We start from the raw sequence: 27,773 nt of genomic DNA on the forward strand, positions 1-27,773 counted from the left end.
CAGGGGGTGGGCTTGATGAGAGAAGGCAGACAAATATGTTGTGGGTGTTTAGGTTTTGGTGGGGGGAACATGTATCTGAAAAAAAGAGGGAAACAGTAGAAGAAAATAGACACTGTATTGGAGATACATTTAAATGTTATTTTTTTAAGACATTCAATAGTTATGATAGCAGATAAACTCAGAAATTTATTAGGTTAAAAAGCAGTTCCTGGAATTTACTCCAAAATAAGCCTGTGAATTTAGGCACCAGGAATCCAGCAATCAGAAAACATTGTGTAGATTGTTTGAATTGGGAATGCTAGGGGAGGTTGTGCCTTTATCATTAAGCAGACGGAAGGAAGTCCCTATCAATTTCAGATCACTGCATATTTATGTGGTATTTGGTCTAGGGTAGGGTGGAGGGAAAGGGGAAAGAGCATGCAAGACAAAATGATCTGTTTGCCTCTTCATGTTTGCCTATTGAAGATTATTTTAAAGTGAATTACTAATATTAATAAATATTTTGGCATTGTTGCTCAATATATTATTCTCTAATCATTTTCATCATATTAAACATTAGACTTGCAGTTTAGAAACTACCAGGAAAATGGGTATTGACCCTACAAAAGAGGAAGATTAGCATTCACTTGTAGCTTGCTTCATAGTGTAATCAGGACTAATCAAATCTTGACTGAAGAGTGACTGTAACAGGAAATGCACAAACTCATGCTTGCTCTTGTGCTTAGAATAAATATGAATTATCTATATAATTTGTAAAATATGGAAAGCTTTCTAGGTGGTCTTTTAGATATAATTAATGAAGCATTAATGCAAAGTAACAAGTATTTCATAACAGCTGCAATATTTATCAGAAGAGAAGTATGGTTGGGGCTTTGTAGTTCAAAAATAGCATATTCAGTATTGAAAATATGTATTTTGATGGGAAAACAGTTATTTTTGAAACCAAACTGCATCAAAATAAAATCTAAAATCTGAAAACAATCTTAGTAAATGACTATTTAAAGAGTCTCAAAAACTAAGTTTCTTGGCAATTGTCAAACATTTTTTGCTAAATTGATAGAAATTTCAATGTGAAATGCAGTCAAATTACAATGACGTGGTCTTCTATTGCAGTTTGAACAGATATCAGCTAAGCATTGTAGAATGTGAATGTCAAATACTTCAGTTAGCTTGATGCAAACTTGAACAGTTGCTGGATTAATCAAGCTTTGGACTTTTAATATAAAAACTGTCAGTAGGGACAAGATTTGACTTAGGATTGTTATGAGCAGAAAAAGAAGCAATGCTTACATAGTTTATTAATGAATTCTTTCAAGAACTCTCTGTCCAAAGTTCCCTACATGCCACCTTTTCTGTGATATACTGTGGAAATAGATGTAACATTAATGTTATCCTTTGTGGAGGTTGCAGTCTATTAGAAACAAAGCTCTTGTGGCATCAAGAATGAGGCCCAACACAGTGGTTCACGCCTGTGATTGAAGCAGCTTGGAAGACTGAGGCAGGAGGATCAGGAGTTAAAAGCCAACCTTAGCAAAAACAAGGTGATAAGTAACTCAGACTATGTCTCTTAAAAAAAAAGGCTGGAGATGTGGTTTGGTGGTCAAGTGCCCCTGAGTTTAATCCCTGGCACTACCCCCCCCCCCCACCACCAAATGAACTGAAGGGAAGGAAGGGGAGAGGCAGAATTAATTGGTTAAAACTTTCCTAATCTTGTATTTGTATACACAACCAGGGTAACTCCACATCATATGGACCACAAGAGTGGGAACTTAAATAGAATGAGTTATACTCTGTGTATGTATATTCTTCCAAAATACATTCTACTGTTATGTATAAGCAAACAACAACAACAACAAAAAAAGCACCAGAGAGTCAGCCTAAAAGGCTATTGTAATAAGCAGTCCATTCCAGAAATAATGGTAACTGGGAGCTGGGTGGACCAGATAGGACTTTTGTCTTTCTCCTGAATTCTTATAGTTTCAAATTTATGCATATGACCAAGGTTTATTTTATTGTGCGCTCTATAAACTTTACATGGGTAGATGTAGACATTTTTAAAAAATATCTTTATTATATTTACTTACTTTTATGTGATGCTAAGGATCGAACCCAGTGTGTCACATGTGTGAGGCACGCGCTCTGCCACTGAGCCACAACCCCAGCCCCAGATGTAGACATTTTTAAAAAGAAAAATCCTGACATTTTTTAGACCACTCTAAGATCATTTTTATAATCTGTAATTTATACATATTCTTTTATATAATTTTAGTTTTTCTTACTTAGCAGTCTTTAACCCTTCTTGTGGTCATTGTGGGCTTCCCACATACTGCCACACCATGCTACCCATTCCCTCTCCTCTAATGTTCTATAATTCTGGAACTGTTACTGTAGCGTGTGTTTGTTTCAACAAGTTTATGTGTATAGGAATTCTGAAAAGACAAACTTTGTTCCTATAATAACATTTTAACCTGATGGCCTGATTCTTCGTGGGACCTAACTTTTTTAAAAATATTTTTAGTTGTGTAGAGGATACAGGATATAAAATTGACCATTTAAAACCAGTCCAGTAGTGTGGAGTATATTCATATTGTTGTGCAACCAATCTCCAGAATGTTTTTTCATCTTACAAAACTGAAACACTAAATCCATCAGGTGGCTTAATTTTAAGCTGAGTTTTTGCAAAGATTTTACAAACATAATGCTTTAGCTACTTAAAGGTAGCATTAAGTTTCTTAAGAGATCTCATACATGGCTTTAGAATGTCAAGTATTGCATATATAATAAATATTGTAAAATTAGAGAATATTTGCATTATTTTAGTTCACTAGATAATGAGGAATTATGCTTATATGACAGGCACTTATTAAAAAATCATTAACGACTTTTAGTAGTGTTTGATTATTTAGCCAATGGAAATGTCTATAGTTAAGCACATGTGGTCTTTGGGGAGGCAGTATTTATCAATATGTTAAGAAATGGACTCATGTTGACATGTGTGGTTTAGTTTATAACATGTAATCTCTAAAAACTTTACCAGGATTGAGTTCCTAAGTTTTGTTGATTATTTCTTGCTCCCCTCACTTTACAGTAGTTTTCATTGTAAACTGTTAGTCGCACAGGTAGGAGGAGTCACTTGAGACATAAAGTTTAATTTGATTGGTTTGTCTTTCAGTTTAATTCTAATATTGATTTCCCTGAATTTTTTTGATTTTCACTAAAATACCATTTTTAAAAACAGTATCTTTATTTTCTTTGCTAGAATATCTATTAATAATGCTTAGCATTACTAAGGTGTTTATTTTTCATTGATTGTGTTTTGAATCTTAAAGCCAATGTTTTTACAGTCATCATTGTTTTGAGACTGGTGGCGGTTCTTTTATTTTCTGAGCTATTAGAACAACAGCTTCCTATGGCTAACACTGTACCTTGAAGATAACTTGATGCTTTATCAATTTCATATTTTACATTTTCTTTTTAGCATTTTAGTTTATAAGGACTAGGACACATGTTGTAGAAGAAATACAAATTGGATCAAACATGACATTTTGATGTTTTTTATGTCTTGTCTGCAAAATGTTTTATTATGCTTCTTTTTTTGCCTCAAATTTTATTCTTGTACTCATAATACAGTTTTGTAGTTATAGTGTAACTTCTGCCTAACAGTAAATATATTCTTATGGTTTTTATGTCTTAACAAACAGAAATGCAAAATGTCAATGAACTACTGTCTAAGAACCATTGTTGAAACTACCCAAGGGGCGGGAAATAAAACCTGCATTTTAAAAAGGCAAATTCATTTTTAAAAATCTTTTAGTTGGAAAAGTTTAAAACATGGCACAACCCAAGAGAACATTTTAAAAAGAGAACATTTTAAAGTAATAAAATTGATTGTATATTAAAAAAAATCTTTGGCAAGGGAAAATAAAAGAATTTTTAAAATGACTTTATGACAAGAGTCTAAATATAGCTGATGGCACAGAGGAAAATATTGAATCATATTTTAGGAATGGATACTACAAATTGATAAATAAAATACCAGGGATTCATTAGAACTATGAACAAAGAATATAAATGATTCACAGAAAAATAAGGTTCTGTCATACTTGAATGCAAATGATTACATTTGTGATTAAATAGTTATTTTTTTAAGAAAATTTATTTTTGCTTAATATCCTTTTCCATGGATACATTCAGGATCCAAAATGTTTAGAGCCCACCTACCTTGTACTGCTAGGTCCTGGGTTTGTACTGCTGGGTCCTGGGTTTGTACTGCGGTGGTGCTATAATTTGGATCTTAGCTGTGGTAAAATTTCTGTGTGATAAAGGCTTTGTCCAGTAAAGTGCTATTGGGAGGTCATCAGACCTTTAAGAGGTGGGATTTAATGGGAGGTGTTAAGGTCATTGGAGGCATACTCTTTGAGGAGACAGTAGGACTTTAGCCTCATCCTGTTCTTCTTGTTTGTTTCCTTGCAAAAGTGGCAAGCAGGTTTGTTTGTTTGGGGGGTGGGGCCAAGTAGTTTCACTCCACCGTGTGCTCCCATCATGATATGCTACCTTGCTCAAAACAATAGAGTCAACCCATCATGGTCTGAAATGTTTTTATAAATATGTGCGCCAAAATAAACCTTTTCCCTTTATAAGTTGGTTATCTCATATTTTTGTCAGTGACAGAAGGCTAACAGATGCATTCTGTGTAGTTGACAGTGTTTATTTGAATAAGTGAGTAATTCTGCAGTTTCAGAGAAAAACCACAGCCTATCAGGAAAGTATGTTAACTCTATTCTGTTGTACATTGGCAGGTCTGTTGCTTTTTTTTCAGTAGCTTACCTAAATTTTAAAAATAACTTTTTTTTTTTCCGGGGTGGGGGTTGGTACACAAATCCCTTTTAGGGATAAACCATAAAAAGGCAAAGATACACATATCTCCAAATGTTATCACGCAGTTTCATGGACTTCTTTGAAGGTCTGCAACTAGACCCATTACCTTGCTCTAAAGTTTGCTTCTGTGGCATTATTTCTTTGACTGATGTTTATTCTGTTCTGACAATTTTTGGTATCACTATGCTTCGACATTTGTCTCCAGTCTGTAGGAATGGGCTATTAAATCTTATAAGATTGAAGATGTTAATAGCTTATTAAATATAAGTTGATTATTGTCCAAGAAATAAATAAATGTGATTAAATGCTATAGCTTTCCTTCATTAAGAATCAAGAATACAAAGACAGTGTTGTTAGTAATACATAAGAGAACCAGGGTGTCAAAATAACTTTATTGTACTTATACTGTTATTGCAGATGCACTGGCTTATTTCGTAACAAACCTCATTATCTAAAACTAGAATACATTACTAAGTTGTCATAAACTTCTATTTTAGTTGTTTATAATTTTATAGTGTTTTATTTTTAAGCATTTGATCTATGCATCATTAACCATATCAACTTATTAAATGAATTTTATGCATATTTATTACCACAGTATAATGGTTATAACCCATCTATGTCTTTTCAGAGCTTCTGATGATTTTTGGTTTTCTAGATCAGAACCATTTTACTTTTCCTTGGGTGGTTCCCTATGGTACAGAATTTAAAACTAGGAAGCTTGGGGTCTGGTATTTTGCAAAGTAAGGTCCTATCCAGTTCGCACATTCTCTTCATGCAACATAAAATCAATATGTAATGATAATATTTTAGATTTATTGAACACTTCTTTTTATGTTTTATGTCTACTATCTACTTCTCCCAGCATACCTAGTAAGTGGTACAGCTTGAGCACAAATATATTTTCTTAACCAGTGTACCAGTGACTTCATCTCAAACACCACTAACGAGAAACCTTCAAGGAGAATGATAAAAATCCTCTCGAGACACATGTTGCTTCTTGTCACCCTCTCATTACAAGCAGACAATGCTGTGATCTCTTACACCCCGCATGTCTGGTGGCGTTCTCAGCATTTTTCACTTAGCATTAGTCAGCGTGCCTTTGAATTTTTAATACCATTCCATAGAGGTTTTAGGACATTAACTTGGTCCTGATCAGTCTATCCTATTATGGAGTTATTTTATTTCACCTCTGGCACAGCCTAATCATCACAGATGTTTTTCTGGGCACGTAGAGTAAGTCATTGTAATTGGTGGAAGAATGTTGAGTTGCAAACGATGCATTAATCATTTTGTTTTCCAAGTATACATTTTCATAGTCTAGAAATTGAAGTTTGTGCTTGGGAATTTAAAAATATATTTTGTATTTTAGCTGGGAGAGACAGCTATATTTTATGTTCATTTATTACATTGTCATGTGGTTTCTGGCACTTCAACATTTTCAGATAGTCCAATTCTAGCAATAGAAGAAAATGTAAAGTTTATTTATATCTAATACCTATTGAATTCACATTTAAATCCTTTTAGCTTTGGAGGAGTCATTAGTTAATAAGTCTAATAACTTTTTATTTCTGTTCAGTGTTTTTGATGCTTCTCATTACCAACAAGAGCAATAAATGCACTCAATATTGGAAAGTATATTGCTTGAGTTAAATTAATATAAAGCAACCTTTACCCTAATTGTCTTTTGTTGTTGTTGTTTTGTTATTTTGCAGAAGAAAGAACCTTCTAAATCCAGTGTCAAGAAAAAAGTAACCAAAGTGGCAGAAGCAAAAAAAGTAATGAAGAGAAATTTTAAAGTGAATAAGAAAATAACATTTACTGATGAAGGGGAGGTAAGAGTCTGAAAGCTTCATTTCTGGGATACATTGCAAATATTAAGAAGTTTGACTCTCCTAATGACTACTTCTTGAAAAGGCCAGTGTTTCTGTATAGCAATGGTCAGTTCCTTTAGCTACCCCTGCAGGCATTTGATCAGCTCTACAGCTCTGGACAAGGATGAATTCCTGGCATTAAACTTGAGATACTTCTTGGTGATGCTGACACAAAAATGATAGTGAACTTTATAAATTCTAATTTTATAAGATTTTCTCATCATAGTTTTTATCAAATTCTTCTATGGAACAAGCATAAAAATATTAACAACTACTTGTCTTGCCAGAGAGTCTTTTGCTTTAGATGCTGTTCTTGCACATTCTTGCTGGGTTGGCTACAGGAGGAAATTCTCTGCTTTTAAGTAATCTCAGACACACATGTGCCTTTATCTCACCCTTATTGTGGCCTGGTTTTAAATAAACAGTTATATTAAAAAATCATAGGGAAGGGATTATAACTCAAAGCTTTTCACAGGAAGGTCCTTATTTTACATAATAGTTATTTTGTTTTTAAATGATTAAATAGATCCAGAATATTGAGTGGTTTAACTTAAGAAGTGAACAGTATATCAGATTCTTCTGAATATTTCAGATGACCTCATCCTCACTACATGCAAATTTTTCTGACCACACAGCAACTTATACACATCATAATCTTATTTCATCTTTTATAACTTTTCTTCACAGTGCTTGGTTTGTAACCTCAATCTATTATTTGACTGTTGTCAATTTCTTCTCCACTTTTCTGTGAAGGAAAAATGGATGTGAAGAAAGTTAGTTATTTTGTTGACTTTGTTCACTATCAGTCCCCAGTACCTATAACAGTGCTAACTGAAAACCCCCAGATTTCTTGAATGAATCATTTATTTTTCCAATAAAATAACAGCTTTTCATATTGACTAAAGTATCGCATATATTTTATCTTCACTAATGTAAATGCTGCTTAAGTAGTCTATATCCAGTTTTTCCTTTTTGTTTTGGAAGTACTAAAGATTTGGATGTTATTTTGGGATATATGAATTAAATGAAGAATAACACAGTATACATAGTGACTCAAAGTTGCTGGAAACGAAAAATGCTATATATGATAAATAATTAATGTGCCAAAATTATTAAAAAATGATAAACATCTGAGAAGCAGGCTAAACTAGGATGTAGACCTATTACATCAGGTGTTCACTGTAAAATAAAGTGAATGTTGTTATAGTAATGAGATTCCTTAGTATGCTGCTCAGTTTATCTGCACAGATTACACCAGTTAGCTTCAAGATGAGTATAAATCTGTAACTGTAAAATGTTTCAGTTTATGTCTATTGCTAATAGGAGGTTATCCACCACACTGAAACTTCTGATCTAAAACTCTAAAAGTGCTGCTTATAGTGTAGCCCATAGAAGGGCACACTTTTTATCCTCTTCAATACAAATCACAATGAGGAGTCTGAGTAATGGATGGTGTTTTTGTCAGGAGTGACCCCTCTCTTTGGCAGATTTAGGCTCAGTAACTGCTAGTATTGCCTGTTGTTTAGTAATGTTCATCACCTCCATTGGTTGCCAGAAGTTGAGACTGTAGATATTGCACCCCAAAGAATGCCTGTGGTGACTACAAGAGTGAGAGGAGGCAAGGATGCATGAGGGTCTGTGAGGTGTGTGTCTCCAATTTCCATGAGACTGTATGCTAATTAGTCTTTCCAAAACAGTGACACCTACTCACATCCTTCTGGCAACCAATTATTAAATAAATGAACATTTTTGTTTAAATTGTCGAGTTTTATATTTTTATGTTGGACCTACAAATCACCGAGTAATGGCTTTATTTTTCTGGAAAGGACACAAGCTACTTGTGACTAATTAATTTATTCATCATTATTCAGTAGGCTAGTGAAAAAGCCAACACATTCAACTAGGTCCCCCAACTCTTAGATTAGTGACTTGCCTGCCTGTCACCTTGATCCTGTCCATAAATTATGCATACAGAATCATTTGAATGTGAACAGTTCAGGAAATCCAAGCTAAGTTTCTCCTTTACATGTATTTCATTGCTTATGTGTAATATTGGCTGTAAGGTGATTTGTTCATCAGTTTTGAGCAAGTGTTTGCTATGTATTTCATACCGTACTGGGGTACAACTGTCCTCAAGGAGTTAATTCTAATAAGAGAAACAGGAAAGTAAACCAGTACAGTATGATAAGATATAGAGGTACAGGTGCCTTGGTAGCCTAAAGGAGGTACATGTTGGTCAGCTCAAGTCCTACTCTACGTGGGTAATTTTTACCTGAATTGTATGGAGATTAGGCTAGGGTATTAGGAACACCATTACAAAGCATTTCTATTTTGAGCCTACCTTCTCCAAATAATTTTGTAAAATTTTCGTTTTATTGTGTTCTTAATAGGTTATGACAGCATTACTTTACCCCTACTGGGACTTTTTGTGGGGCATTGGAGGAGGGCTTGCTTACTTGAATTATGAAGTTTGTGAGAAAACTTAAGAAATATAGTTATAAGGCAGAAAGTGAGTATACATATAACAACTTTTAAAGTTGTTACACAAAAGAAAAGGGTTTCTGTGAATGTTTCCTGTTTCTCATTCCATACTTATCTCTCTTGTCTGTAGTTGGTTCAGCAGTGGCCACAGATGCAGAAATCCACCATGAATGATAAGGAGGAGGATGATGACACTGGTGGTATCAACTTAGATAAAGCAAAGGAAAGGCTTCAGGAAGAGGACAAATTTGACAAAGAAGAATATAGGAAGAAAATTAAGGCAAAGCATCGGGTAAGCATTCCATTTTGAATTAGTACTAAGTGAAATTTATTATGTCCCTAAAGAAATATAAATACTCAGGTAAATTGATATGACTTTTTTCATTGTTTTCTGATGCTTTTTCCTGTGGCTATCATCATTTTATCTGTTCCTTTGGTTCTTCTACTGGGAGAGTCTTTATAATACTGACATCTCTCTGACAGTGTCATATAGATCTGCTTTTGGTCTGAGGTGACTCATATAATATTAGTGGGTTTTAAAATTATAGTCACACCCCACATAACATTGTTTCTTTTTCTTTTTCCTTTTTTTTAAAAGCAGTGCTGAGGATTGAACCCAGGGCCTTGCACATATGAGTCAAGCGCTGTACACTGAGCTACATCCCTATTCCTATAATGTTTCAATCAATAATGGACCACATATATTAATTATAGTGGTCCCATAAGATTATGTGGGGTAGTGATGTTGGAGCCTTCTCAGTTTCTGTGAGTTTACTTACAATGTATGCACAATGATGAAACCACCTAGTGACACATGACTTTAGTAAAATGTTTATTTTGATGTAATTCTTGTTTGATGTGTACTTGTAGGAAGTAATACAGAGAGATCCCATGTTCTCCATTTCTGTAGTTTTTGTCACCACAGAATGTTTTGTATATGAAATTGCTCAGTATATTGTATATGAAACTACACAGTATATATACCTTTTGTACTCCCCTCCAACCCCCCAAGTGCTAGGGATCAAATGCAGGGCCTTATGTTGCTAGCATTTGCTCTACAGAGCAATATTCTTAGCCCCAATATGTAGCCTTTAGGGGTTGGCTTTTATTGTTTGGCATTTTTTTTCCTGAAGAATTGTCCAAGTTGTGTGAATCAACACCACTTTATTCCTTATAATACTGAGTAGTATTTCATTGTTTGGATTCACCAAGGTTTGTTTTACCATGAGGGACATTGGTATTACTTCCAGATTCAATTAAATTCAGCTAAATTTCTTTTCATATAAATTATTTGATAATAAATATAAAATTAAATTCACTGCCTTAAAAAAAGTGGAAACCTTTTAAGAGGGAATGCTTCTAAATAGGCATGTTCCTGATAGTCTTAAACTTGGCAGTTTTCTGTTATACATATTATTGCCCTATCAAGCATACTATTTAATTCCCTAACAGTGGACATTTCACTAGATTAGTTAATGAAGTAAAGCAGATTTACACTTTTAAAAAACTTTATGTAGCATATCTTTGAGACAATGATTCCAGAGTAGCACAGTATCATACCTGAGAATCACTGCCATAATACTAGATTCTGTGTTAAGAACCTCTGAAGCCTTTGGATATGGACCTTATTAGCAGCATCTCAAGAGAGATTCTTGTAGTTTTTCACCCTTCTTTGAACTAATTTATCACTTTTTAATGGGCCAGAACACTTTAAAAAAATTTTTTTAAAGAGAGCAGTAATTATAGCTTCTTAACCATTTGATAGAATTTCACAATAGCATTTGGTGAAAAAGGAAAAAGTAGATATTAAACATAGCTTTAGGGAGGGAAATGAATGTTGTGAAAAACATTCAGAAATGTGGAGAACAAATCAATCAAAAATATACTGGTTGTAGTTTTTGGATGTTTATGTTATTGAGAGACATTTTTTGCATTACTTCCTTTGAAATTGTATTAAAATTTCTTTTAAATTGAATTGAAATTTGGTGTTAACAAGTTGTTAAAATCGTTGGAAATACTAAAGACTGTCAGCAATTTGCTATGTTTTGGCTTACATTCTACTTAGAGTACTTATCTTGGAGCAAATAAAGTGTAAGAAGGTTTGACCCTTTATTATTTCTAAGTTATAGTCAGAGAAATATGAAGAATATAAATTAAGTAAGATTATCCCTCCTTCCCCTTTCTTTTCCATTTGTAGAAGTTATACTATTTCCAATTTTGTAATATTGTTTCTGAAACTTTTAGAAACTCTGTGTCAAATGGGCTAATTGTCCATGTGGTTACACAGTCTAGACTGTGAATGTCATCTGTTAAAATATATGAGGCCTCTTAGGAAGAGTATAAATAAGTGATTGTTAACTCTGGCTATACTGGCACTGTTCAAAATCTGTATCTTTATTTTATGGTATTTTTTTGTGATGAATAATATACATGATTCAAAATTCAAGATGTAAAAAAGCATATTGAAAATTTTTGCTTGTGCCTATACTTGTCTTTCATACCCCACCCTGACAGCTCTCTACTTTTATTTCCTTTTAATGAGGCCTTTTATGCAAAGAGGAGTTAATGGAAATACCATACTCTTACTTTCTCCTTTTCTTACCTGAGAGTGAGCCTTCTGAATATAATGTTTATGCTTTTCTGCTTCACTGATTTTTGAGTTTTTAATTTTAATTTTCTTTGTACCAGTATTAAAATATAGCATAGCTTCAAACAGTCTCATGGATTGTCTCACAATAAGGTCGCACAAAGTTGTTTTGAGCTGATAAACTTCAAAGAAATATCACCAGACCTTTACATAGTACTGTAGTAGGACGTAGTAGATACTACGGTATCTCTGTACCTAAAAGAGCAAGTCTTTTAAAAAAATCAGTGAAAGCTTTCTATTTCAGATAAAAGGGGTATATCCTACATATGACAGCTCATGGCATAGCTGCCTTACTCCATTAACTGATTAGTGAAATGTCCTCTTTTAGGGAATTAAGTAGTATTGTGATAGGGCACAATTGCAATAGCTAGATTAGTTGTCTGTATTAAACTTTAATGTAATAATACTCAACTCACATGATTGGTTTCTTGGTAGTATTTTTAACAGTAACATTTATGTATACATAATATTTGTGTGTATTGAAGAAGAGAAAAATTTACATTTGTGAACACTTTGGAATTAATATGTTTATATAATAATAACATGTATAAAATACAGTGTCGGTATTCAAATTACTTATGCACCAAACTTTCATGGAATGGATTCTGTCCTGAAGATACATGGAATATTATTTTAAATGGGAAGGTATATTGTATGGCATAGTGAAGCAGTAGTGGTGGTTAGTGGAAACAGTTCTGGGCTGTCAGGGAGAATACTTGTACTTGACTACTGAGTATGGCATTATGTAGTTCAATTTGAGTAATCAGTCACCAATTTGGACTGTACATTTCTAAAAATGACAAAGGAATAAGAGTTAGGTCTTCTGGCTCTGTAGATCCAGTCAAGACATGGGAATAAAATTGCCTTTACTTTTTGGGGAAAATGGAATTTTCATTTATAATTTTTCCTCCATGACAAATCATATTGCTTTGATGACATTTTTTTCTTGTTCACTTATTTTCCAGTAGTTACAAAATTTTACTTAAAAAACTATTAGTAATGCTGAACAGATTATTTTGTTTCAATTAATTGCTGAACACATCGTTGATGTTGAAATAATATTGTATTACTAATATTACCATGATGACAATATTCTTCTAGCATGAGGTTTTGCTTTGAGCAAATGTAATTTTGTCACTTTTGGAGGCTATCACTCATAATTTTGTTACTTCTATGAAAGTGTACTAAGAAGAGTTCTCTGTCCCCAGTGAATTTTGAAAATACTAACATTAGAATCTGGGAATAAGCTTTACTTCATGAAGATAGATAAAGGTTAAGAAACTTTTGATGCAAAATTATGAATAATGATGTGTCTGATGAATTTTGCATGGAAAAAACGAAACTCCATAAAACTGATGGCATGTTTCTCTATTTCACATATATTTTTAAAATGTATATTGATTTTAGGTTTTATAAGCTTTTAGAATTTTTTACCCAGCTTGTTCAAAATATTTCACGATGAAATTTTTTATTTAAAAAGGTATTTTATATATAAGTGAATTTATTCTTAATGATCCTGACAGTAGTTGTTCCCTCTAGCTTATAAAGTTAACAATCTTAAATTATAGTTTTAGATGTGTTCTCAGCCTATATAATATAGGACTCAGGTATTCATTTTGTTTCTCTTATTTTGTCCTCTCTTATCACACTTGTCTTTGACTTCTGTTTTCACCTACCAAGTTTTGGAAGCTACATAATTTCTACCATGACTCTAATATTTATACTTGTCTTAAAGTCTTAAACTGGGATATAAAGATTTTTTTTTTTTAAGAGAGAGTGAGAGAGAAACAGAGAGAGAGAATTTTTTTAATATTTATTTTTTAGTTTTCGGCGGACACAACATCTTTGTTTGTATGTGGTGCTGAGGATCGAACCCGGGCTGCAAGCATGCCAGGCGAGCGCACTACTGCTTGAGCCACATCCCCAGCCCCTGGGATATAAAGATTTTTTTCATTAAAAAGTTTTTAACTTATTTTAAGATATTTACTAATGTGTATTATATGTGTTCTAATACAAATGATATATATTTATATTGTGATTTGTTACAAGTATACATTGTACAGTAATCAAATCAGTCTAATTGTCATCTCAAATGATTGTTATGTATTTGTGGTATGAAGATTTAAAATCATCTCTACTCTGAACATATAGTACAGTATTATCAATCATAGTCACCATGTTGTGCAATAGATCCCTAGAACTCATTTCGGATGTTTAATTAAAACATTACATCCTTTGACCAATGTCTCTTCCCTGCCCCCATTGAATCTATCAACTTTATAATAAGTCTTTGAGATTTTTATAACTTATATTTTAATTTTTTATGAATTTTTAAAAACGCCATATAATGTTTAAGATATGGATTGATGATTATATTGATTGAGACTAGTTGGAGACTTGGATTGATAAGCACAGAGCAGAGTTTGGTGCTTATGGTGTCCAATTTGATAGGAGATGGGGTGATAGACGTCACAGGAGATTGAACCATTTGTTGTCTATTGCTTTATACCCACAGCCACATGGCATAGAGTATCTCATCAAATAGTCAAAGAAATTAACTAGTGAATTGTTGTTTCCATATCAATTTTTTTTCCGTCTTCATATTCTTATTGTAATTATTTCAGATTTAAATATAAAAGACTCCTTTTTTATATTGTTCAAATGAAACTTAAAAGAATAGGTAACAGATCAAAAGAATCTTACTGTGTTCTGAGTTCCTGGGAAGGATTTAGGTTTTCTAGGATTTTGTCCTTGGAGAGCAGGGAATTCCTTCAGGCTTTAAGATTCTTATAAACATTCTTTTATGCACTTTTGTTGAGTCAATTTTCTTACCTGAAAAAGAGGTGCTTCTAATACTTAAATAAAGCTAGATATCCCCTTGATCCCTGTATGATAGTTGCTACTCTATTCCTTTCCAAACTGTCACAGTTCCTCCAAACTCATCCATATGGGTCATGTTTTCATTACTTCCTGAAAAATGAGTTTTATTTCCAGATCTACAAATAGATTTAAGTACTGTCAGAGAGTGAAAAAGGTTTAAATACATTGTCCTGACTGCTGATGAAAGTCATATTTCATGGTTCGTTCTTTTCTGGACTGATAAGGACCTATAGTATGTGTGAGGCCAAAAGCTTTATAATAGCTATAAAGGGAGTATTTCGTACCTTGAAATGTGATTTTCTGTTTTCCTTTCCCTTGTTAATTTGATTTTTATTATTGAATTTCATGCTGTCCTTATATTTAATCATTTGTAGCATGGTAGAAGTAAAGATAAAATTTTGTCTTTTTGTGTGGCCTAAAATAGTTTTTTATATTAGTACTCTCCTAGAAATAAGAAAATAGTTTTTGTTGACATTACTCTTTTAGAAATGAAATAGAAAAATAAAGGATTTAAAACTTTTGAACCAGATGATATTGAGGGGGAAACCTAAGTTACTGAATAAAATGAAGTTAAGTTATATTTTGGCTTCAAGTACTCTGACCTTTTATCTTTGATGTATCATGACCTTATAAATTTTTTTCTTACCTCAGTAAAGAAAAAAGGTATTTTCTTCCTTATATCTATATATCCCAAATCTTGAATTCCTGTAATTTTACTTTCTTTTAACTTTAAAGAGAACTCTTTACTCTTGTCTCTTTTTCAGGCAGAGTAGTAACATAACCTTGTAAAATGAAGAAAAGTTTTCTAATGATATACTTCAAATTATTTTCCTTTTGTTTCATCCAGTATTGAAAGGTGGTTGCCTTTAATGCACTTCCCTTTTATGTCTTGGCCATTTTGTAAATGTCTGTGGATGTCACTCATCTATTTGAGACTACAGTCAGAAAATGTCAGTAGGCAAAAATGATTACTTTTGCATATGTGAATTCTGATATTGAAATCTGAAATTTAAGATACCTTTTAGTGACTATACTGAATTATTATTGAAATTCAGTAGAAGAAGAAAATTGCCAATATTGTGTTTTCCTGCTGTGATTAAAATGGCTAGATGAAATGCTCAGAATAGAGAAGTGTTTAGTTATATAGAAAAGGTTTTTCTGATGGTGAGGTTACTTGCAAATTGAAGTGTCATTTTTCAGATATTCTCCTGTGTTATTGAATAATTACAACCCCAAATTTTGTGACTGTTAAGTGTAGTCAGTTATCTGTTCTGCACAGGAGACTGTCAAAACTTAATTAAGTCCATAAAATGTCAGAAAAATATGAAAAGATTCATAGTAGCAGACTATTAGTAATAAAAGAAACAGCACCACTTGTCTAAGCATATTGGTGGGAGAAAAATACTACATATGACTGTACAACCTTAAATGAACATTTCGAATGAAGAAACCTTGAGTGTATGTTGCAGTATCTCCATGGACCCAGGATAATCCCAGGCCTGTTACTCACTGTGTACTTGACATCAGCCAAGTGACCTCATTACTTTGGCCTTTCACTTTTTTCCTCTATAAAATGGGGAAAATAATATCTCATAAATTCTATCACATAGGTTTTCAAATACAAGTTTATAGTGAAATGCTGATAATTACTAAGAACTGTAATGGTTTGTAAGAAAATAACAAAAATGGTAATAATGTACTTATGGACAAATACAAATTTGTGGAAAGTAAAATTTTATTGATCTCTGTAATTAGTGTTTTATATAGCTGTAGATTTAAAAGTAAGTTAAGCAACAAAACTTTTGAAAGTCATTCTTATTGTAGACTAGCATAAAATTACTGTTATGTTTAATTTTAGTATCTAAAGCAGAAAAACTTTTTTTTTAATAATAGGATTCAATTGTCCTTTTGATGGAAGGTAACACAGAAGAGAGAGAAAATTATAAATACATGTAACCACAAACTAGAGCCAGCAACTAAGCAAAATTAATATTAGTTATTTTAATATTTTTTCTAATACTTTTTGCTATTTATGTATTTTGTAGTCTGCTAATGTTAAAAGAAAATCAGTAATTGGTGTCAGGTTTATGAAAAATTTTGGTGCAAATTATTTAGAAACAGTCATCCATTAACCTATTTTTTCCCCACAAATTGAAGAAAGTTGGAGATTATTTTAGAGGCAGGACATTTGTCATAATCTCATTAGAGAACCTATTCAGGGATAGAGTTTGATAATAACTACTGCATTAATTGGCTGCTTGTTCAAATACTAGTATTATTTTCTTGGGTTGTTAAAGTCACATCTGTTACTATTTAACCCCAAGTGAACATTTTTATTTTTATTAGAATGTATTGGAAAGAGTACTAGATATGACATATGAAGACCCAGCTTTTGGATTAATCTCCTAGTAACTAAATAAAGACTTTACAATAAGCAAGTCAAATTCTCTTTTGAGTTTTTGTTTAGCTCTCTTGTTCCTTCCTTTGACTTTGATTTCTGCAACTTCCAAGTAATCTTTAGAATGTAATGGTCTAGTTGTGTAATTGCAGATGTCCTTGCTAATTGTATACTTTATTTGGAAATCAGAGTACTAACCATAATTTCCAAAGTTGAGAAAGAAGAAAAAGAATAGGCACAGAAGAACAATTTAGCATTAGGCATACTTAGGAACATAACTCAACCAACAGCCATTTGAATTTGAATTTTCAACTTCACTTAGAATTTAGCTTTTTTACTATGTAATCTGAAGCTATAGAAACTGAATCTAGAAGCCTGGTGGACTCCTTCTTTTTGACATTAGTGTTTGATCTTCTTGGAGACTTTTAACATTTGTCTTCTCACTTTATCATAAAGAAGTCTGTAAACTTAGAAAACATACATATTAGCAATTCTACCTCTAGAGTGATGGATTAGGATTGTTTTTTGAATCTGAAGGAAGTTATTTATGTGCAAAGCATAATGGAAATGAAAGAATGCCCAGTGTAGAACCCCCTGTTCACTCTCATGTTGATGACTTAGTTTAATGCAATAGTGAATCATGATTGCATTTTCTTCTTATTACATGAAAACTATTTACTTTTTGCATTGACCTAGTTGTTCATTAACATTTAAAAAACATAAAATATGAGGAATTTAGGATTAAGAATAGCTTCTTTGGACATGAAGGTAATCTGGCTGTGATTGGGCTGATCTGGCTGGCTAAGTGGGTGTCCATTTCTTAACTGTTCTAGGTAAACCCCTCCAGAAGTGTACTCAGTTGAAGAAGACCATCTTTCTAGTTAGAGAAAGGATGATTTTTAGGACAAGGGTATACTAGTAACTGTGCTTCCCTGCTAGAACCCCCAAAGAAGCTCTCAGGAATAGCCTCTTTGTTAATACTTTTGTTTGGAGAGGAAGATAGATTTTTGATTGTTTTAAAAATGGCTTTCTTTCTGTTTACTATTTAGCTAAGTAATGTCTTTTTTTTTTGGTGCTGGGGATTGAACCCAGGGCCTTATGCATGTAAGGCAAGCTCTTTACCAACTGAGCTATATTTCTAGCCCCTGTTGTTTTGAATTTTAATATCATATATGTTTCTTTTTCTTTAAAAAAAAATCCTGGTGTGCATTTCCTATTTTGTGATTGGTGGAAAACTAATGGGGAAAGCAAAGTATGAAAATAACATGTTTTACAAGAATGTTTCTTTCCTAAGAACCCTCAGGGTGTGAATTTTATATCTTCTTTAAATTCCATTTCAAATAGAAGACAAGGGAAATAGGCATGATTGCATATTTTTCTTCCTTTTATTCTTATTCTGTCATTATGTATCAGTAGTATCTCAGATGCTATGCTAATCACTTAGGTATTTTCGGAATTGTTACATCAACTTTATAAAACCGTGTGCTTTAATTCTTTCCATTCTATTTTGAGTTAGAAAGTATAAAGCTCAAAACTACACAATAAGTTCCGGTAAGTGGTGGACCTAGCATTTAATTCCAGGTCTGTCTGACACATACTTAGTGATTTTTAATACTTATGCCAGTTCCATAGTAAGTGTTTTTAGTAAGTGTTTACTGAAAAACAAATTACACATATCAGTTGGCTTTAAAAAATAAAACAGTAATAATTTGTTTTATGTCTAATAGATAAAAGTTCATATGTTGCTAATTTTCCCCATCTTTCTTTTAGGAGAAGAGACTGAAAGAAAGGGAAGCCAGAAGAGAAGCCAACAAGAGACAAGCAAAGGTATGAATTTATATATGTGGATATTGTATTTTTTTTGCCAGCTTTCTTAAGATATAATTGAAAGGGATTTATATTTGATAAAAACAATTTTTGTAATGTTGAAACAAGAGTTTAAATTCTTGTCTTTCAATATGCATTATTTATTTATTTATTTATACACCAGGACATTCTAGTTGGATTTAAGTCCTTGTAGCCTATTTACTTTCTCATATTCATTTGTTTCCTCTATGATGCAGCATGAAACACATCTAAAATAATTTGTTCATTGGGCTTTGCTATACTCTCCCTACCACTTTTCCCATTGTATTTTTTTGCCTCCATATATACAGAATACAGTTGTCTCCATGGTCCAGGTCTGATAGGATTTTCATCTTTATCATCATTAGACTAGATAGATGATCTATTTGAACTCAACTCGATAGTAAGTAACTCTGAGAGCATTGGTTGCTACAATTTAGCTCCCAGAATATAGTTGAAAGTGCTCTATATTTCTCATTTTCACTGTATTCTGCAAATAATATTCAAATATTTATAAACAGTTTCCCTGAAATATATATGTATAATTATAAGCACCATCTATAAGCTGCCATGATTTTTTTTATCTGAGGTGTTTCACACTGAGAAGTGTGCAGTGTCTGAATTCTAAAGACATTTAGTAGAAATGATATCCTAGAACCAGGGCCCAATAATGTATGTGATTTCTCATGCTGTATCTTATTGTGCTATGCCTGACTAGCCATGATTTCTTCTTGGCAGTTACCAAAGATCCGACTCCCTTGAGTAAGTCCATAAAGTTCTTTGTTGTGTGTGTGTGTGTGTGTGTGTTTTCTATGCTGGTCATAGCACTTAGAAAGCAAGTCAGAGATGGTAACTCATGCTATAATTCTGAAGTGGGAAGCAATTACTGTATAGTGTAAGATGAAAAGACTCCTTATATTCAGTATTTAATATCACTCTTTCTTCAAAAGTTCCTCAAAATGAAAGCCCCAGTATGTAAGCCTGACTGCTAAAGCAGGTGGTGACCTCTGCATATGCTTTTAAAATGGAAATGTGAACTCTTATGCCAGGAAAATGAGATCTTAGGAGCTATAGTTGGAAGAATTTAAAATTAACAAGAAAATATTAACTCTAATGAACGCCCTTGATATTTAGAAATATTGCATATTTAGCATAAAAATAAGCCCTTTTTTGTTTCACTAACATTCATTTCTGCAAATAAAATTATACAAAATGAAAGATACACTCTAGAGCCAAAAGAAAGCCCTGTTACACATTTCCTTTGTGTGTATTTGTGCGTGTTCATTCATTCAGTCAGCTCTCTGTATCCATGTCCACAGATTTTAACCAACCAGAGATGAAAGTGTAGTAAAGCCGATGGTTACATCTGTATTGAACATGTAGAGAATTTTTCTTGCCATTATTCCCTAAAAATGCAGTTTAATAATTTATATGGGATTTTACATTGTATTAGGTATTATGTAATCTGGAGATGATTTAATTATGCAGGAACATGTATGTAGGTTATATGCCATTTTATATAAGGGACTTAGGTATCTTTAGGTTTTGGTATTTATGGAGTTTTGGTATTTCTAGAACAAATTTCCCTTAAGATTTCAAGTGAAAATTGCATTATTCAGTATGGTTCATTTTTTACACTCAATAGATGTTGTGTGCCTAATTTTTCATAATTATTTGAGCTGTAAAATATCACACTCACTGCTGAGCCTGTTCTCTGGATTTGTTCTTAGAAACAGTTTCTTTCATTCCCCTATGTAAGGGCAGGGGGAGGAAGGGAGGGAATATGTATGTATGTGTTACTTGGGATTGAGCACAGGGCCTGTGCATGCTAGGCAAGACCTACCTGTACCATTGAGCTACATCCCAGCCCATGGTTTTGTTTGTTTTTGAGATAGGGTCTCACTAAGTTGCCCAGGTTGGCCTCAGACTTGGTGCACTTGACTCAGCCTTCCTAGTTGCTGGGATTACAGGCATGCACTATCTTGCCCAGCTGTATTTGGTTTTAATACTGTATCAGCTGGGGAAATAAACTGTGAAGGCCACAAGAGTTCGGTTTTTCCATTGGGGGTGAATTGAAATGTGAACTGCTTGAGACAAGTCCCTGGCTTCTCTAATTTCCCTCTTTCATGTTTTTCCTATGCGTTTGTTTTCTGGCATCCAGAAAAGAAGAGGGATTTTCTTGTCAAGAGAAGGTCTAATTTCTGTATCACCCTCCTAAGGATTGTACTAGGAACAAAAGAGGATCTGCAGATGACATGGCTTTGCTGTTGAGCCATGACCTTTGGATAGAGGCTGTGCTTCATTATTCTCTAATAGTTCAGCTGCTTTCATTTCACCACCCTCCTCTGAGTGTGCAGATAGGTGGCTTCTAGAAAGAGTGATGATACCAGAGAGCTGTGTGGCCAGTTTGTAGCCAGGACTGAGAACTGGCATTAGTGAGAGGTTCAGGCTCACTGATAGATCCCAAGGAATTAACTTGAACCAATTTTTCTGCACCCAGCTTCTTTTCAAATGAAAGTGATGAGACATGAAAGCTTTCTTGACTTTTCAGTTTCCCCTTGGAAACAGACCTATTATTTGAAGAGAATTGACAAAGTGGTGAAGACCCAAAATTTTATGATATGTAAGAAGAAATACGTGATGGAATAGTCAGGTTTCTCTACAGTGTCTGTGCTTTAAATGACTTCTGTGACTTAATTTTAAAGTAAATTTTTCTCTTTAATCTCATTTAAATATAATTATTGTGTTGCTTTAGGATGTTGCCTTCTGAGATACTTGAGTGAGATTCAGTCTAGAGCATTTCTTTGAGCCAGACCTGTAAGATATACAAAAGATATTTTAATGATAAAAGAAAGTGGTATTTGCAAACTAAATATGCCAGCAAGTGTGTGGTCTTACCTCTTGATAAGCTATTTTAAGGAATTAGCATGTAGAAACTGAAAGTGTGAGAAAGAGTGGACTCAATGTTTTTATTTCTTGTATCATACAGTTAACATGTTGTTATAAAGGAGTAATATAGAGGTCATGGTGTTTTTTTAAATTTGGGAGAAGACAATGAAAGCTAATGGAAATATCTTTATTTCCCAGAAAAGTGAAGCCTTAATGATAATGAGGGTTTTCAATTATAGAAATGATGATTACTGATTATCTATTTCTTTGTACATTGAAAGTAGTTCTAAAAATAAATTGTCTTTAAGTATGAGTATGGTAAAATAAAGTTGGAATGGCCCTCTCAAGAACCTGATTCAGCCAGGTAAGGTGGTGCATCCCTATAATTCCAGGTACTTAGGATACTGAGGCAGGAGAACCAAGTTCTACACTAGCCTTGGCAACTTAGAGAGACCTCATCTCAAAATAAAAACAAAAAAGGACTGGGGATATAGCTCAGTGGTAGACTCTTTGTGTAGCATGTGTGAAGGTCTTGGGTTAAATCTCTAGTACCACATAAAACAAAGAACAAAAGCAGTAACCAAAACTAATACAGCTTTTTGTTAAAGTACACATCTAAGATCTGCCTAAAATATATTATATACAGTATCCAGAATGGAAGAGGCATATGAAGATGAAATGCTTAGGAGCATTTCTTGGAGACCCAATATTTAATTGTTTGGGGGAAATATGGTCTTTTTTTAAATGAAAACTTTCTTTATCAAGGAAATACTTGAACTGTACAATAGAATTGCTTCTGCTTTAGCTAACAGAATATCAAATATTCTTATAACTTAGATATTTTAAACTGAGATCTGAAAAAATAGTTGTAGCAATGATCAATAGACTATATTGCCTTTTGACTCATAGAAGTTACATAATCCTGGAAATATAGTTTTACCTCATTATCCAGCTAGATTTCCTGTTGCTTTTATAGTCACAATTGCTTGTACTAATCTCTTGTGGCTGTAAGGATTTAGCAGAAATGTGTAGAAAATGAACAACCATGCTGAAACTTGAGGAAATAAATCTTCAGAATTATCTTAGGGGTATACTACTTTTGAAAATAGAGTAGGATTTATTAAAAGTGTGATATCTGAAATCTAGAAAGCATGCTATGTCTCAAAGTTGTTTGGTGACCTGGGGCATATCATTAACCTTTCTAGTTCTTTTCTCAAAATGTATAAAATGAAGGACAGCCACTTTCTCACTTTTTAAATTTTTTTCCACATTTTTAATCATGATATTGTTGTTTGTGTGGTTCTTGTGTGATCTTGATCTGAGCTATGTAATTAAAGGCACAGTTGTACTGAATGGTTCCTAGTAAAGGTCCTCATCCTCTTGATATTTGAAGATATTTTTTCTTCATATTTTACCAGAAGCTTATTTGTTAAATGATGATTTCACATAAAGCTATAAATGGGACATTAAATGTTGTTGGTGGTATTAGTTCCCCAGAGAATAAAAGCCTTCTCATTTATTCGTTTTTTGGCAGTGCATTATTGATAAATACCAAATTAAGATTTTTTTTCCATTTTGGTGTGCAGAAATGCCACATTCCAATATAATCATTTACTGAACAAGTGATTTGGCTTCTCTAAGCGGACTCCTCACATAATACCTTGCTTTAATACTGTAATAAGATCAAATACACTGCCTTATTTTAATAAACAATACCCTGTTTTTGACAACTTGCTATTTCTCTTTAATATCTACCAAAATTAGCTATGAAAACCTAAATAGGTTTATCTTTGTGACTCTAGTGTTGGTATGGATTGCTTGGGGATTAATGTAGCAGTGTGTTTTTTCTCTTTCTTTGGTGATAATGAATAAGAACTGGATTACTATGCTAGAAGTTATTTAAGTGATACTTCCAGTCCAGTGTTCCCTTTTTTTGAGAATTATTCCTCTAGTCATGATTATTTATAGTTAACTTCGTGAAATGGAGGAATATAGTCATGCTATCGTGAATACCTGCTGTTCTTTTAAGACTAAGTAAAAATAATTAGTGAAGATTTTTCTGACCCTCTCAGGTGTGATGGACTCTTGCTTTGGTCTATTGCTGTGGTCTCCTGTACAAAGCACCTCTGATAGTTTATCAAGAATACTGTCATATGGTGTATAAACAGAAGCAGGCATATTCCTGAGACAGTTGAGCACAGGGAGAAAGAAAAGAGATGGGGAAAAGCATAGAATACTGTTTCTTTCTTTCTTTAAATTTTTTTTTTTAATACACGGGCACAATATCTTTATTTATTTATTTTTAATGTGGTGCTAAGGATCGAACCCAAGATCTCACACGTGAGAGGTGAGCACTCTACTGCTAAGCTACAATCCCAGCCCCAAATACTGTTTCTTAAAAGGAGGAGGAGGCTTTGCTCTCTATCCTTTCAAGGAGAAAAAAATCAGTGGAGAAGGAAATAACAGACAGATGGAACACAGAAAAAGGGAGAATGACAAAAATTTTGTGCTAATTCCTAAAAGTCATTCTTATTTTGGAGATGGGTCATACAGTATAACTGATACTAAATTTTCAAGTATTTATAATATTCACTAATTCCTGTGTTAGTGGCAAAATTTTTTTTTGGATGAGGAGAGCTCTGTGGGGATAAGCTTTTACTCTGTTTTGTATGGCTATGGACTGTGGAGTAACAAAGCTTTATTGCCTGCTCCTTGAAACTATAAAGACTTCTGTTGAGCACCATAAACTAGTGTTTGAAAGAGTATAAAAGTTAGTGGCCATAGGAACTTATCCCTGGAATAATCACATATAACCTAAAATAACATTGAAAAGAACTTGTTTTTCTCACAATTTTTTTTTTTTTGTCGTTTCAGGAATTACAGATGAAAATGTTCAGTATCTATAAAGCTGTATTTAGATAATCTTATTACTTTTATTATCATCAATATGAAATGATTCATCTTTGCTGTACTTTCTTGCTTTGGGGAAAGATATTCCCAGGTGTCTGCAGTGTTTTATATGGGAATATTTTTTCATTTGCCTAAGTCTTTACTATTGTTATAGGATTCAAAGATTTCTTTCATAGTCATTTAACAGTTAAAAAAGTTTTGGCATGGCAAATCTATTTAAGTTACTTGTCTTAGCTTATATATTTAATTGGTAGGGTAAAAAACAAAACAAAAATCCCTCAGATTTCTGTTTCAGGATCCAATATGCAGAGGTCTTTTGGCTTTATTTAGAATTTGTCTCTTTTCTGTCTTTCTCTGTTTCAAATAATAAGTCTTCTCACTTGGATTGCCTTAAGCATTATCTAAAATGTTTAGAAAGGAGTAGTAATAGTAGTACATTATAAGTTCCAGAATTTATCTCTGGTTCTTCTTCTAAATCATTATATATTTATGTGCAAAATCACTTTATTTCTGTAAGCTCTTCTTTTCCTTGTTGGTACAGCCATTTTGGAGAAAGGTTTGGCAGTATTTGCTAAGCTGGGCATGTATCTACCTGGTCTCACAATTACTCTTGTAGGTATATACCTAAGAGAAATGCTTCCATGTTTACATCAAAAGCTACTCACATAGCACTATTTATATTCATTAAAGACTGGGAATAATCTAAACTGTAAGGTAGATAAATTGTGAGATAATCGTACAATGAAATATTATATTCCCATAGAAGAAATACTGCTACAAATAGTAACAGAAACAAATTACACAAATATATCAAAATTAATCAAACACAAGAGTAAGTAGCATTGTATCCCATTTATATGACATTTTTTAAAAATGAAAAATGTTTGGGGTTAGAGTCAGTATGGTAGGATCACTTTTGGGGAAAAGAAGGGATCATTGCTAGGAAGGAACACAAGAAGGGGTGATTCTGTAGAATTTAATAGTGTCCTGATTTCTTCATCTGAATGGTAATTATATAGATTATTCTTTGTGAAAATTCATCAAGCTATATGCTTGTGATTGGAACACTTTTCTGAATGTATGTCATATTTCAATGTAAGAGATTTTTTAAATGAAGGGGTAGATTAGATTTCCACGTGTGCTTTCAGCTAGAGGTTTTAACGTGTAGATTTAGGAATATAGGGCATTACGGATATCTCTTGTAACTCCTAAAGTAATAGGAACCTTAGTCCATAGAGTCATCCATGTTTTATGAAAGAAAATAATTTATATTCTTCATGTACACATTTCTTTTTAAATCCGCTTCTTCCAAGAGGTGTGATGCTTTAACCTCCTAAAACTTACAAAATTATTTCTCCCAAGTGCAAAAGCGAATGTTACTTTGTCTCTGCAGCTTGGAAAACACACACACACACACACACACACACACACACAGGATTCAAAGTGCCCTTATCAAGAATCATATTGCTTATCTGTCTTTGGACTATAAGATGATCTCTGCTAAAATTAAGAGCAATTGTGTTGTTTTACCCATCTTGATCTTTGGCTGTGTACATTAATTTCCCCCCTTACTAGAGACTAATTTGATTTTTATTATATAAAGTCATCTTTTTTCTTTCATTTGGAGAGGATATACGCTTTTAAGCTCATCCATTTATTCATATTGATACAGCTTTTTTGAAAACTAGAAAGTATATTGTCAGAGGCTTCAGTCTAATTGAATTGCTTTTAATATGAGCTGTGTATGTAAATTCTAAATATGACTGTTATCAATCCCTTGTCTCCTGACATCTATCTAACCTTAAGATTTTTGCTCCTTTTAGTTCAACTGGTGCATGACATTTTTGTGGTGCTCCTTTGAGGAGAACACAGCGAAAGAAGTATTAAGTCATTTTTGAGCAAAGGACCCAAATGCCTTATAAGAACAACTGAGAGGAGAGAAAGCTTATTAGATTTCAGAGGTCTCGGTACATAGATAGCTGACTCCAGTGCTTTGGGTCCAAAGTGAGACAGCCCATCATGGAAGGAGAGCCCAGCAGGGGAAAGCTGCTCAGCTCATGACTGGGTCAGGAAACAGAGAATGTAAGGGGAAAAGGCCATAGGGAAGATGTACTCTTCCAGGTCATGACCCTGTTGACCCACCTCCAGCCGTGCCTACCTGCCTACAGTTGCTATCCAGTCCATTCAAATTAGGATGAACTGATTAGATTACAGCTCTTATAATCTGATGATTTCACCTTTGAATATACAGGATTTTTTGGGAGGGACACCTCACATCCAAACCATACCAATCAACACAATGCCAAAATAAAATTAACCTGCTCTTAAGGAACTAACAATTAAATGGAAGAAATTGGTAAGCAGTATGATTTATAAAAACTATGTAGACTGAACATACCACATTGACATCAAGCATAAGCAAGGGAGCATTAAGTCTTATGTTATTACTGCTGAATTTTTCCTGGAGCGTAGAGATTCTTCAGGTGGAGCAGGACAAGTTGAAGTAGAGGACCTTGAATATATCACAATAAATATAGCAAGTCCATTGAGTTTATTAAGTTGGTAAATAGACACTGAAGGGTTGAGAGTAGAAATAAGAATACATACCCCCCAAAATCTCATGTTTAAGTATTTTTGCATATATGTCGTGGTTTAGTATGAAGTTTGAACTTTGAAGAATAAGCCAAAATTTCATTTAATACTTTGCATTGGGAGATTTCAGCATATAATCAAGGACATAATTTTAGAAAGTTGAAAGTTGAGGTCTAGTCTCATTTATGACATACTTAACTGTTTTGAAAATTAACTACTATACTCAAGAACCTTGAAGTGAACAAAAAGCCTCTGATCTCTCAATGTTCAGGTCACAATACCTGTAAGGGAACATACACTTCTGTCTCCAAGCAAGGCCCATATGGGAAAATTAATGTACACAGCCAAAGATCAAGATGGATAAAGTAACACAATTGCT

The 27,773-nt window shown here is 33.3% G+C and overlaps 1 protein-coding gene across 1 annotated transcript in view; it reads left to right on the top strand.

Moving 5' to 3' along the window:
- Window positions 1-27,773, top strand: part of Ddx10 (DEAD-box helicase 10) — a 265,520-nt gene that overhangs the window by 165,724 nt on the left and 72,023 nt on the right. Inside the window, exons 15-17 of the mRNA XM_071616682.1 lie at window positions 6,594-6,713; window positions 9,364-9,525; window positions 18,929-18,985. Coding sequence (XP_071472783.1) covers window positions 6,594-6,713; window positions 9,364-9,525; window positions 18,929-18,985 — 339 coding nt within the window. The remainder of the gene's footprint in view (window positions 1-6,593; window positions 6,714-9,363; window positions 9,526-18,928; window positions 18,986-27,773) is intronic.

Source organism: Marmota flaviventris, chromosome 9 (genome assembly GCF_047511675.1).
Source record: "Marmota flaviventris isolate mMarFla1 chromosome 9, mMarFla1.hap1, whole genome shotgun sequence".
NCBI classification, from domain to species: domain Eukaryota; kingdom Metazoa; phylum Chordata; class Mammalia; order Rodentia; family Sciuridae; genus Marmota; species Marmota flaviventris.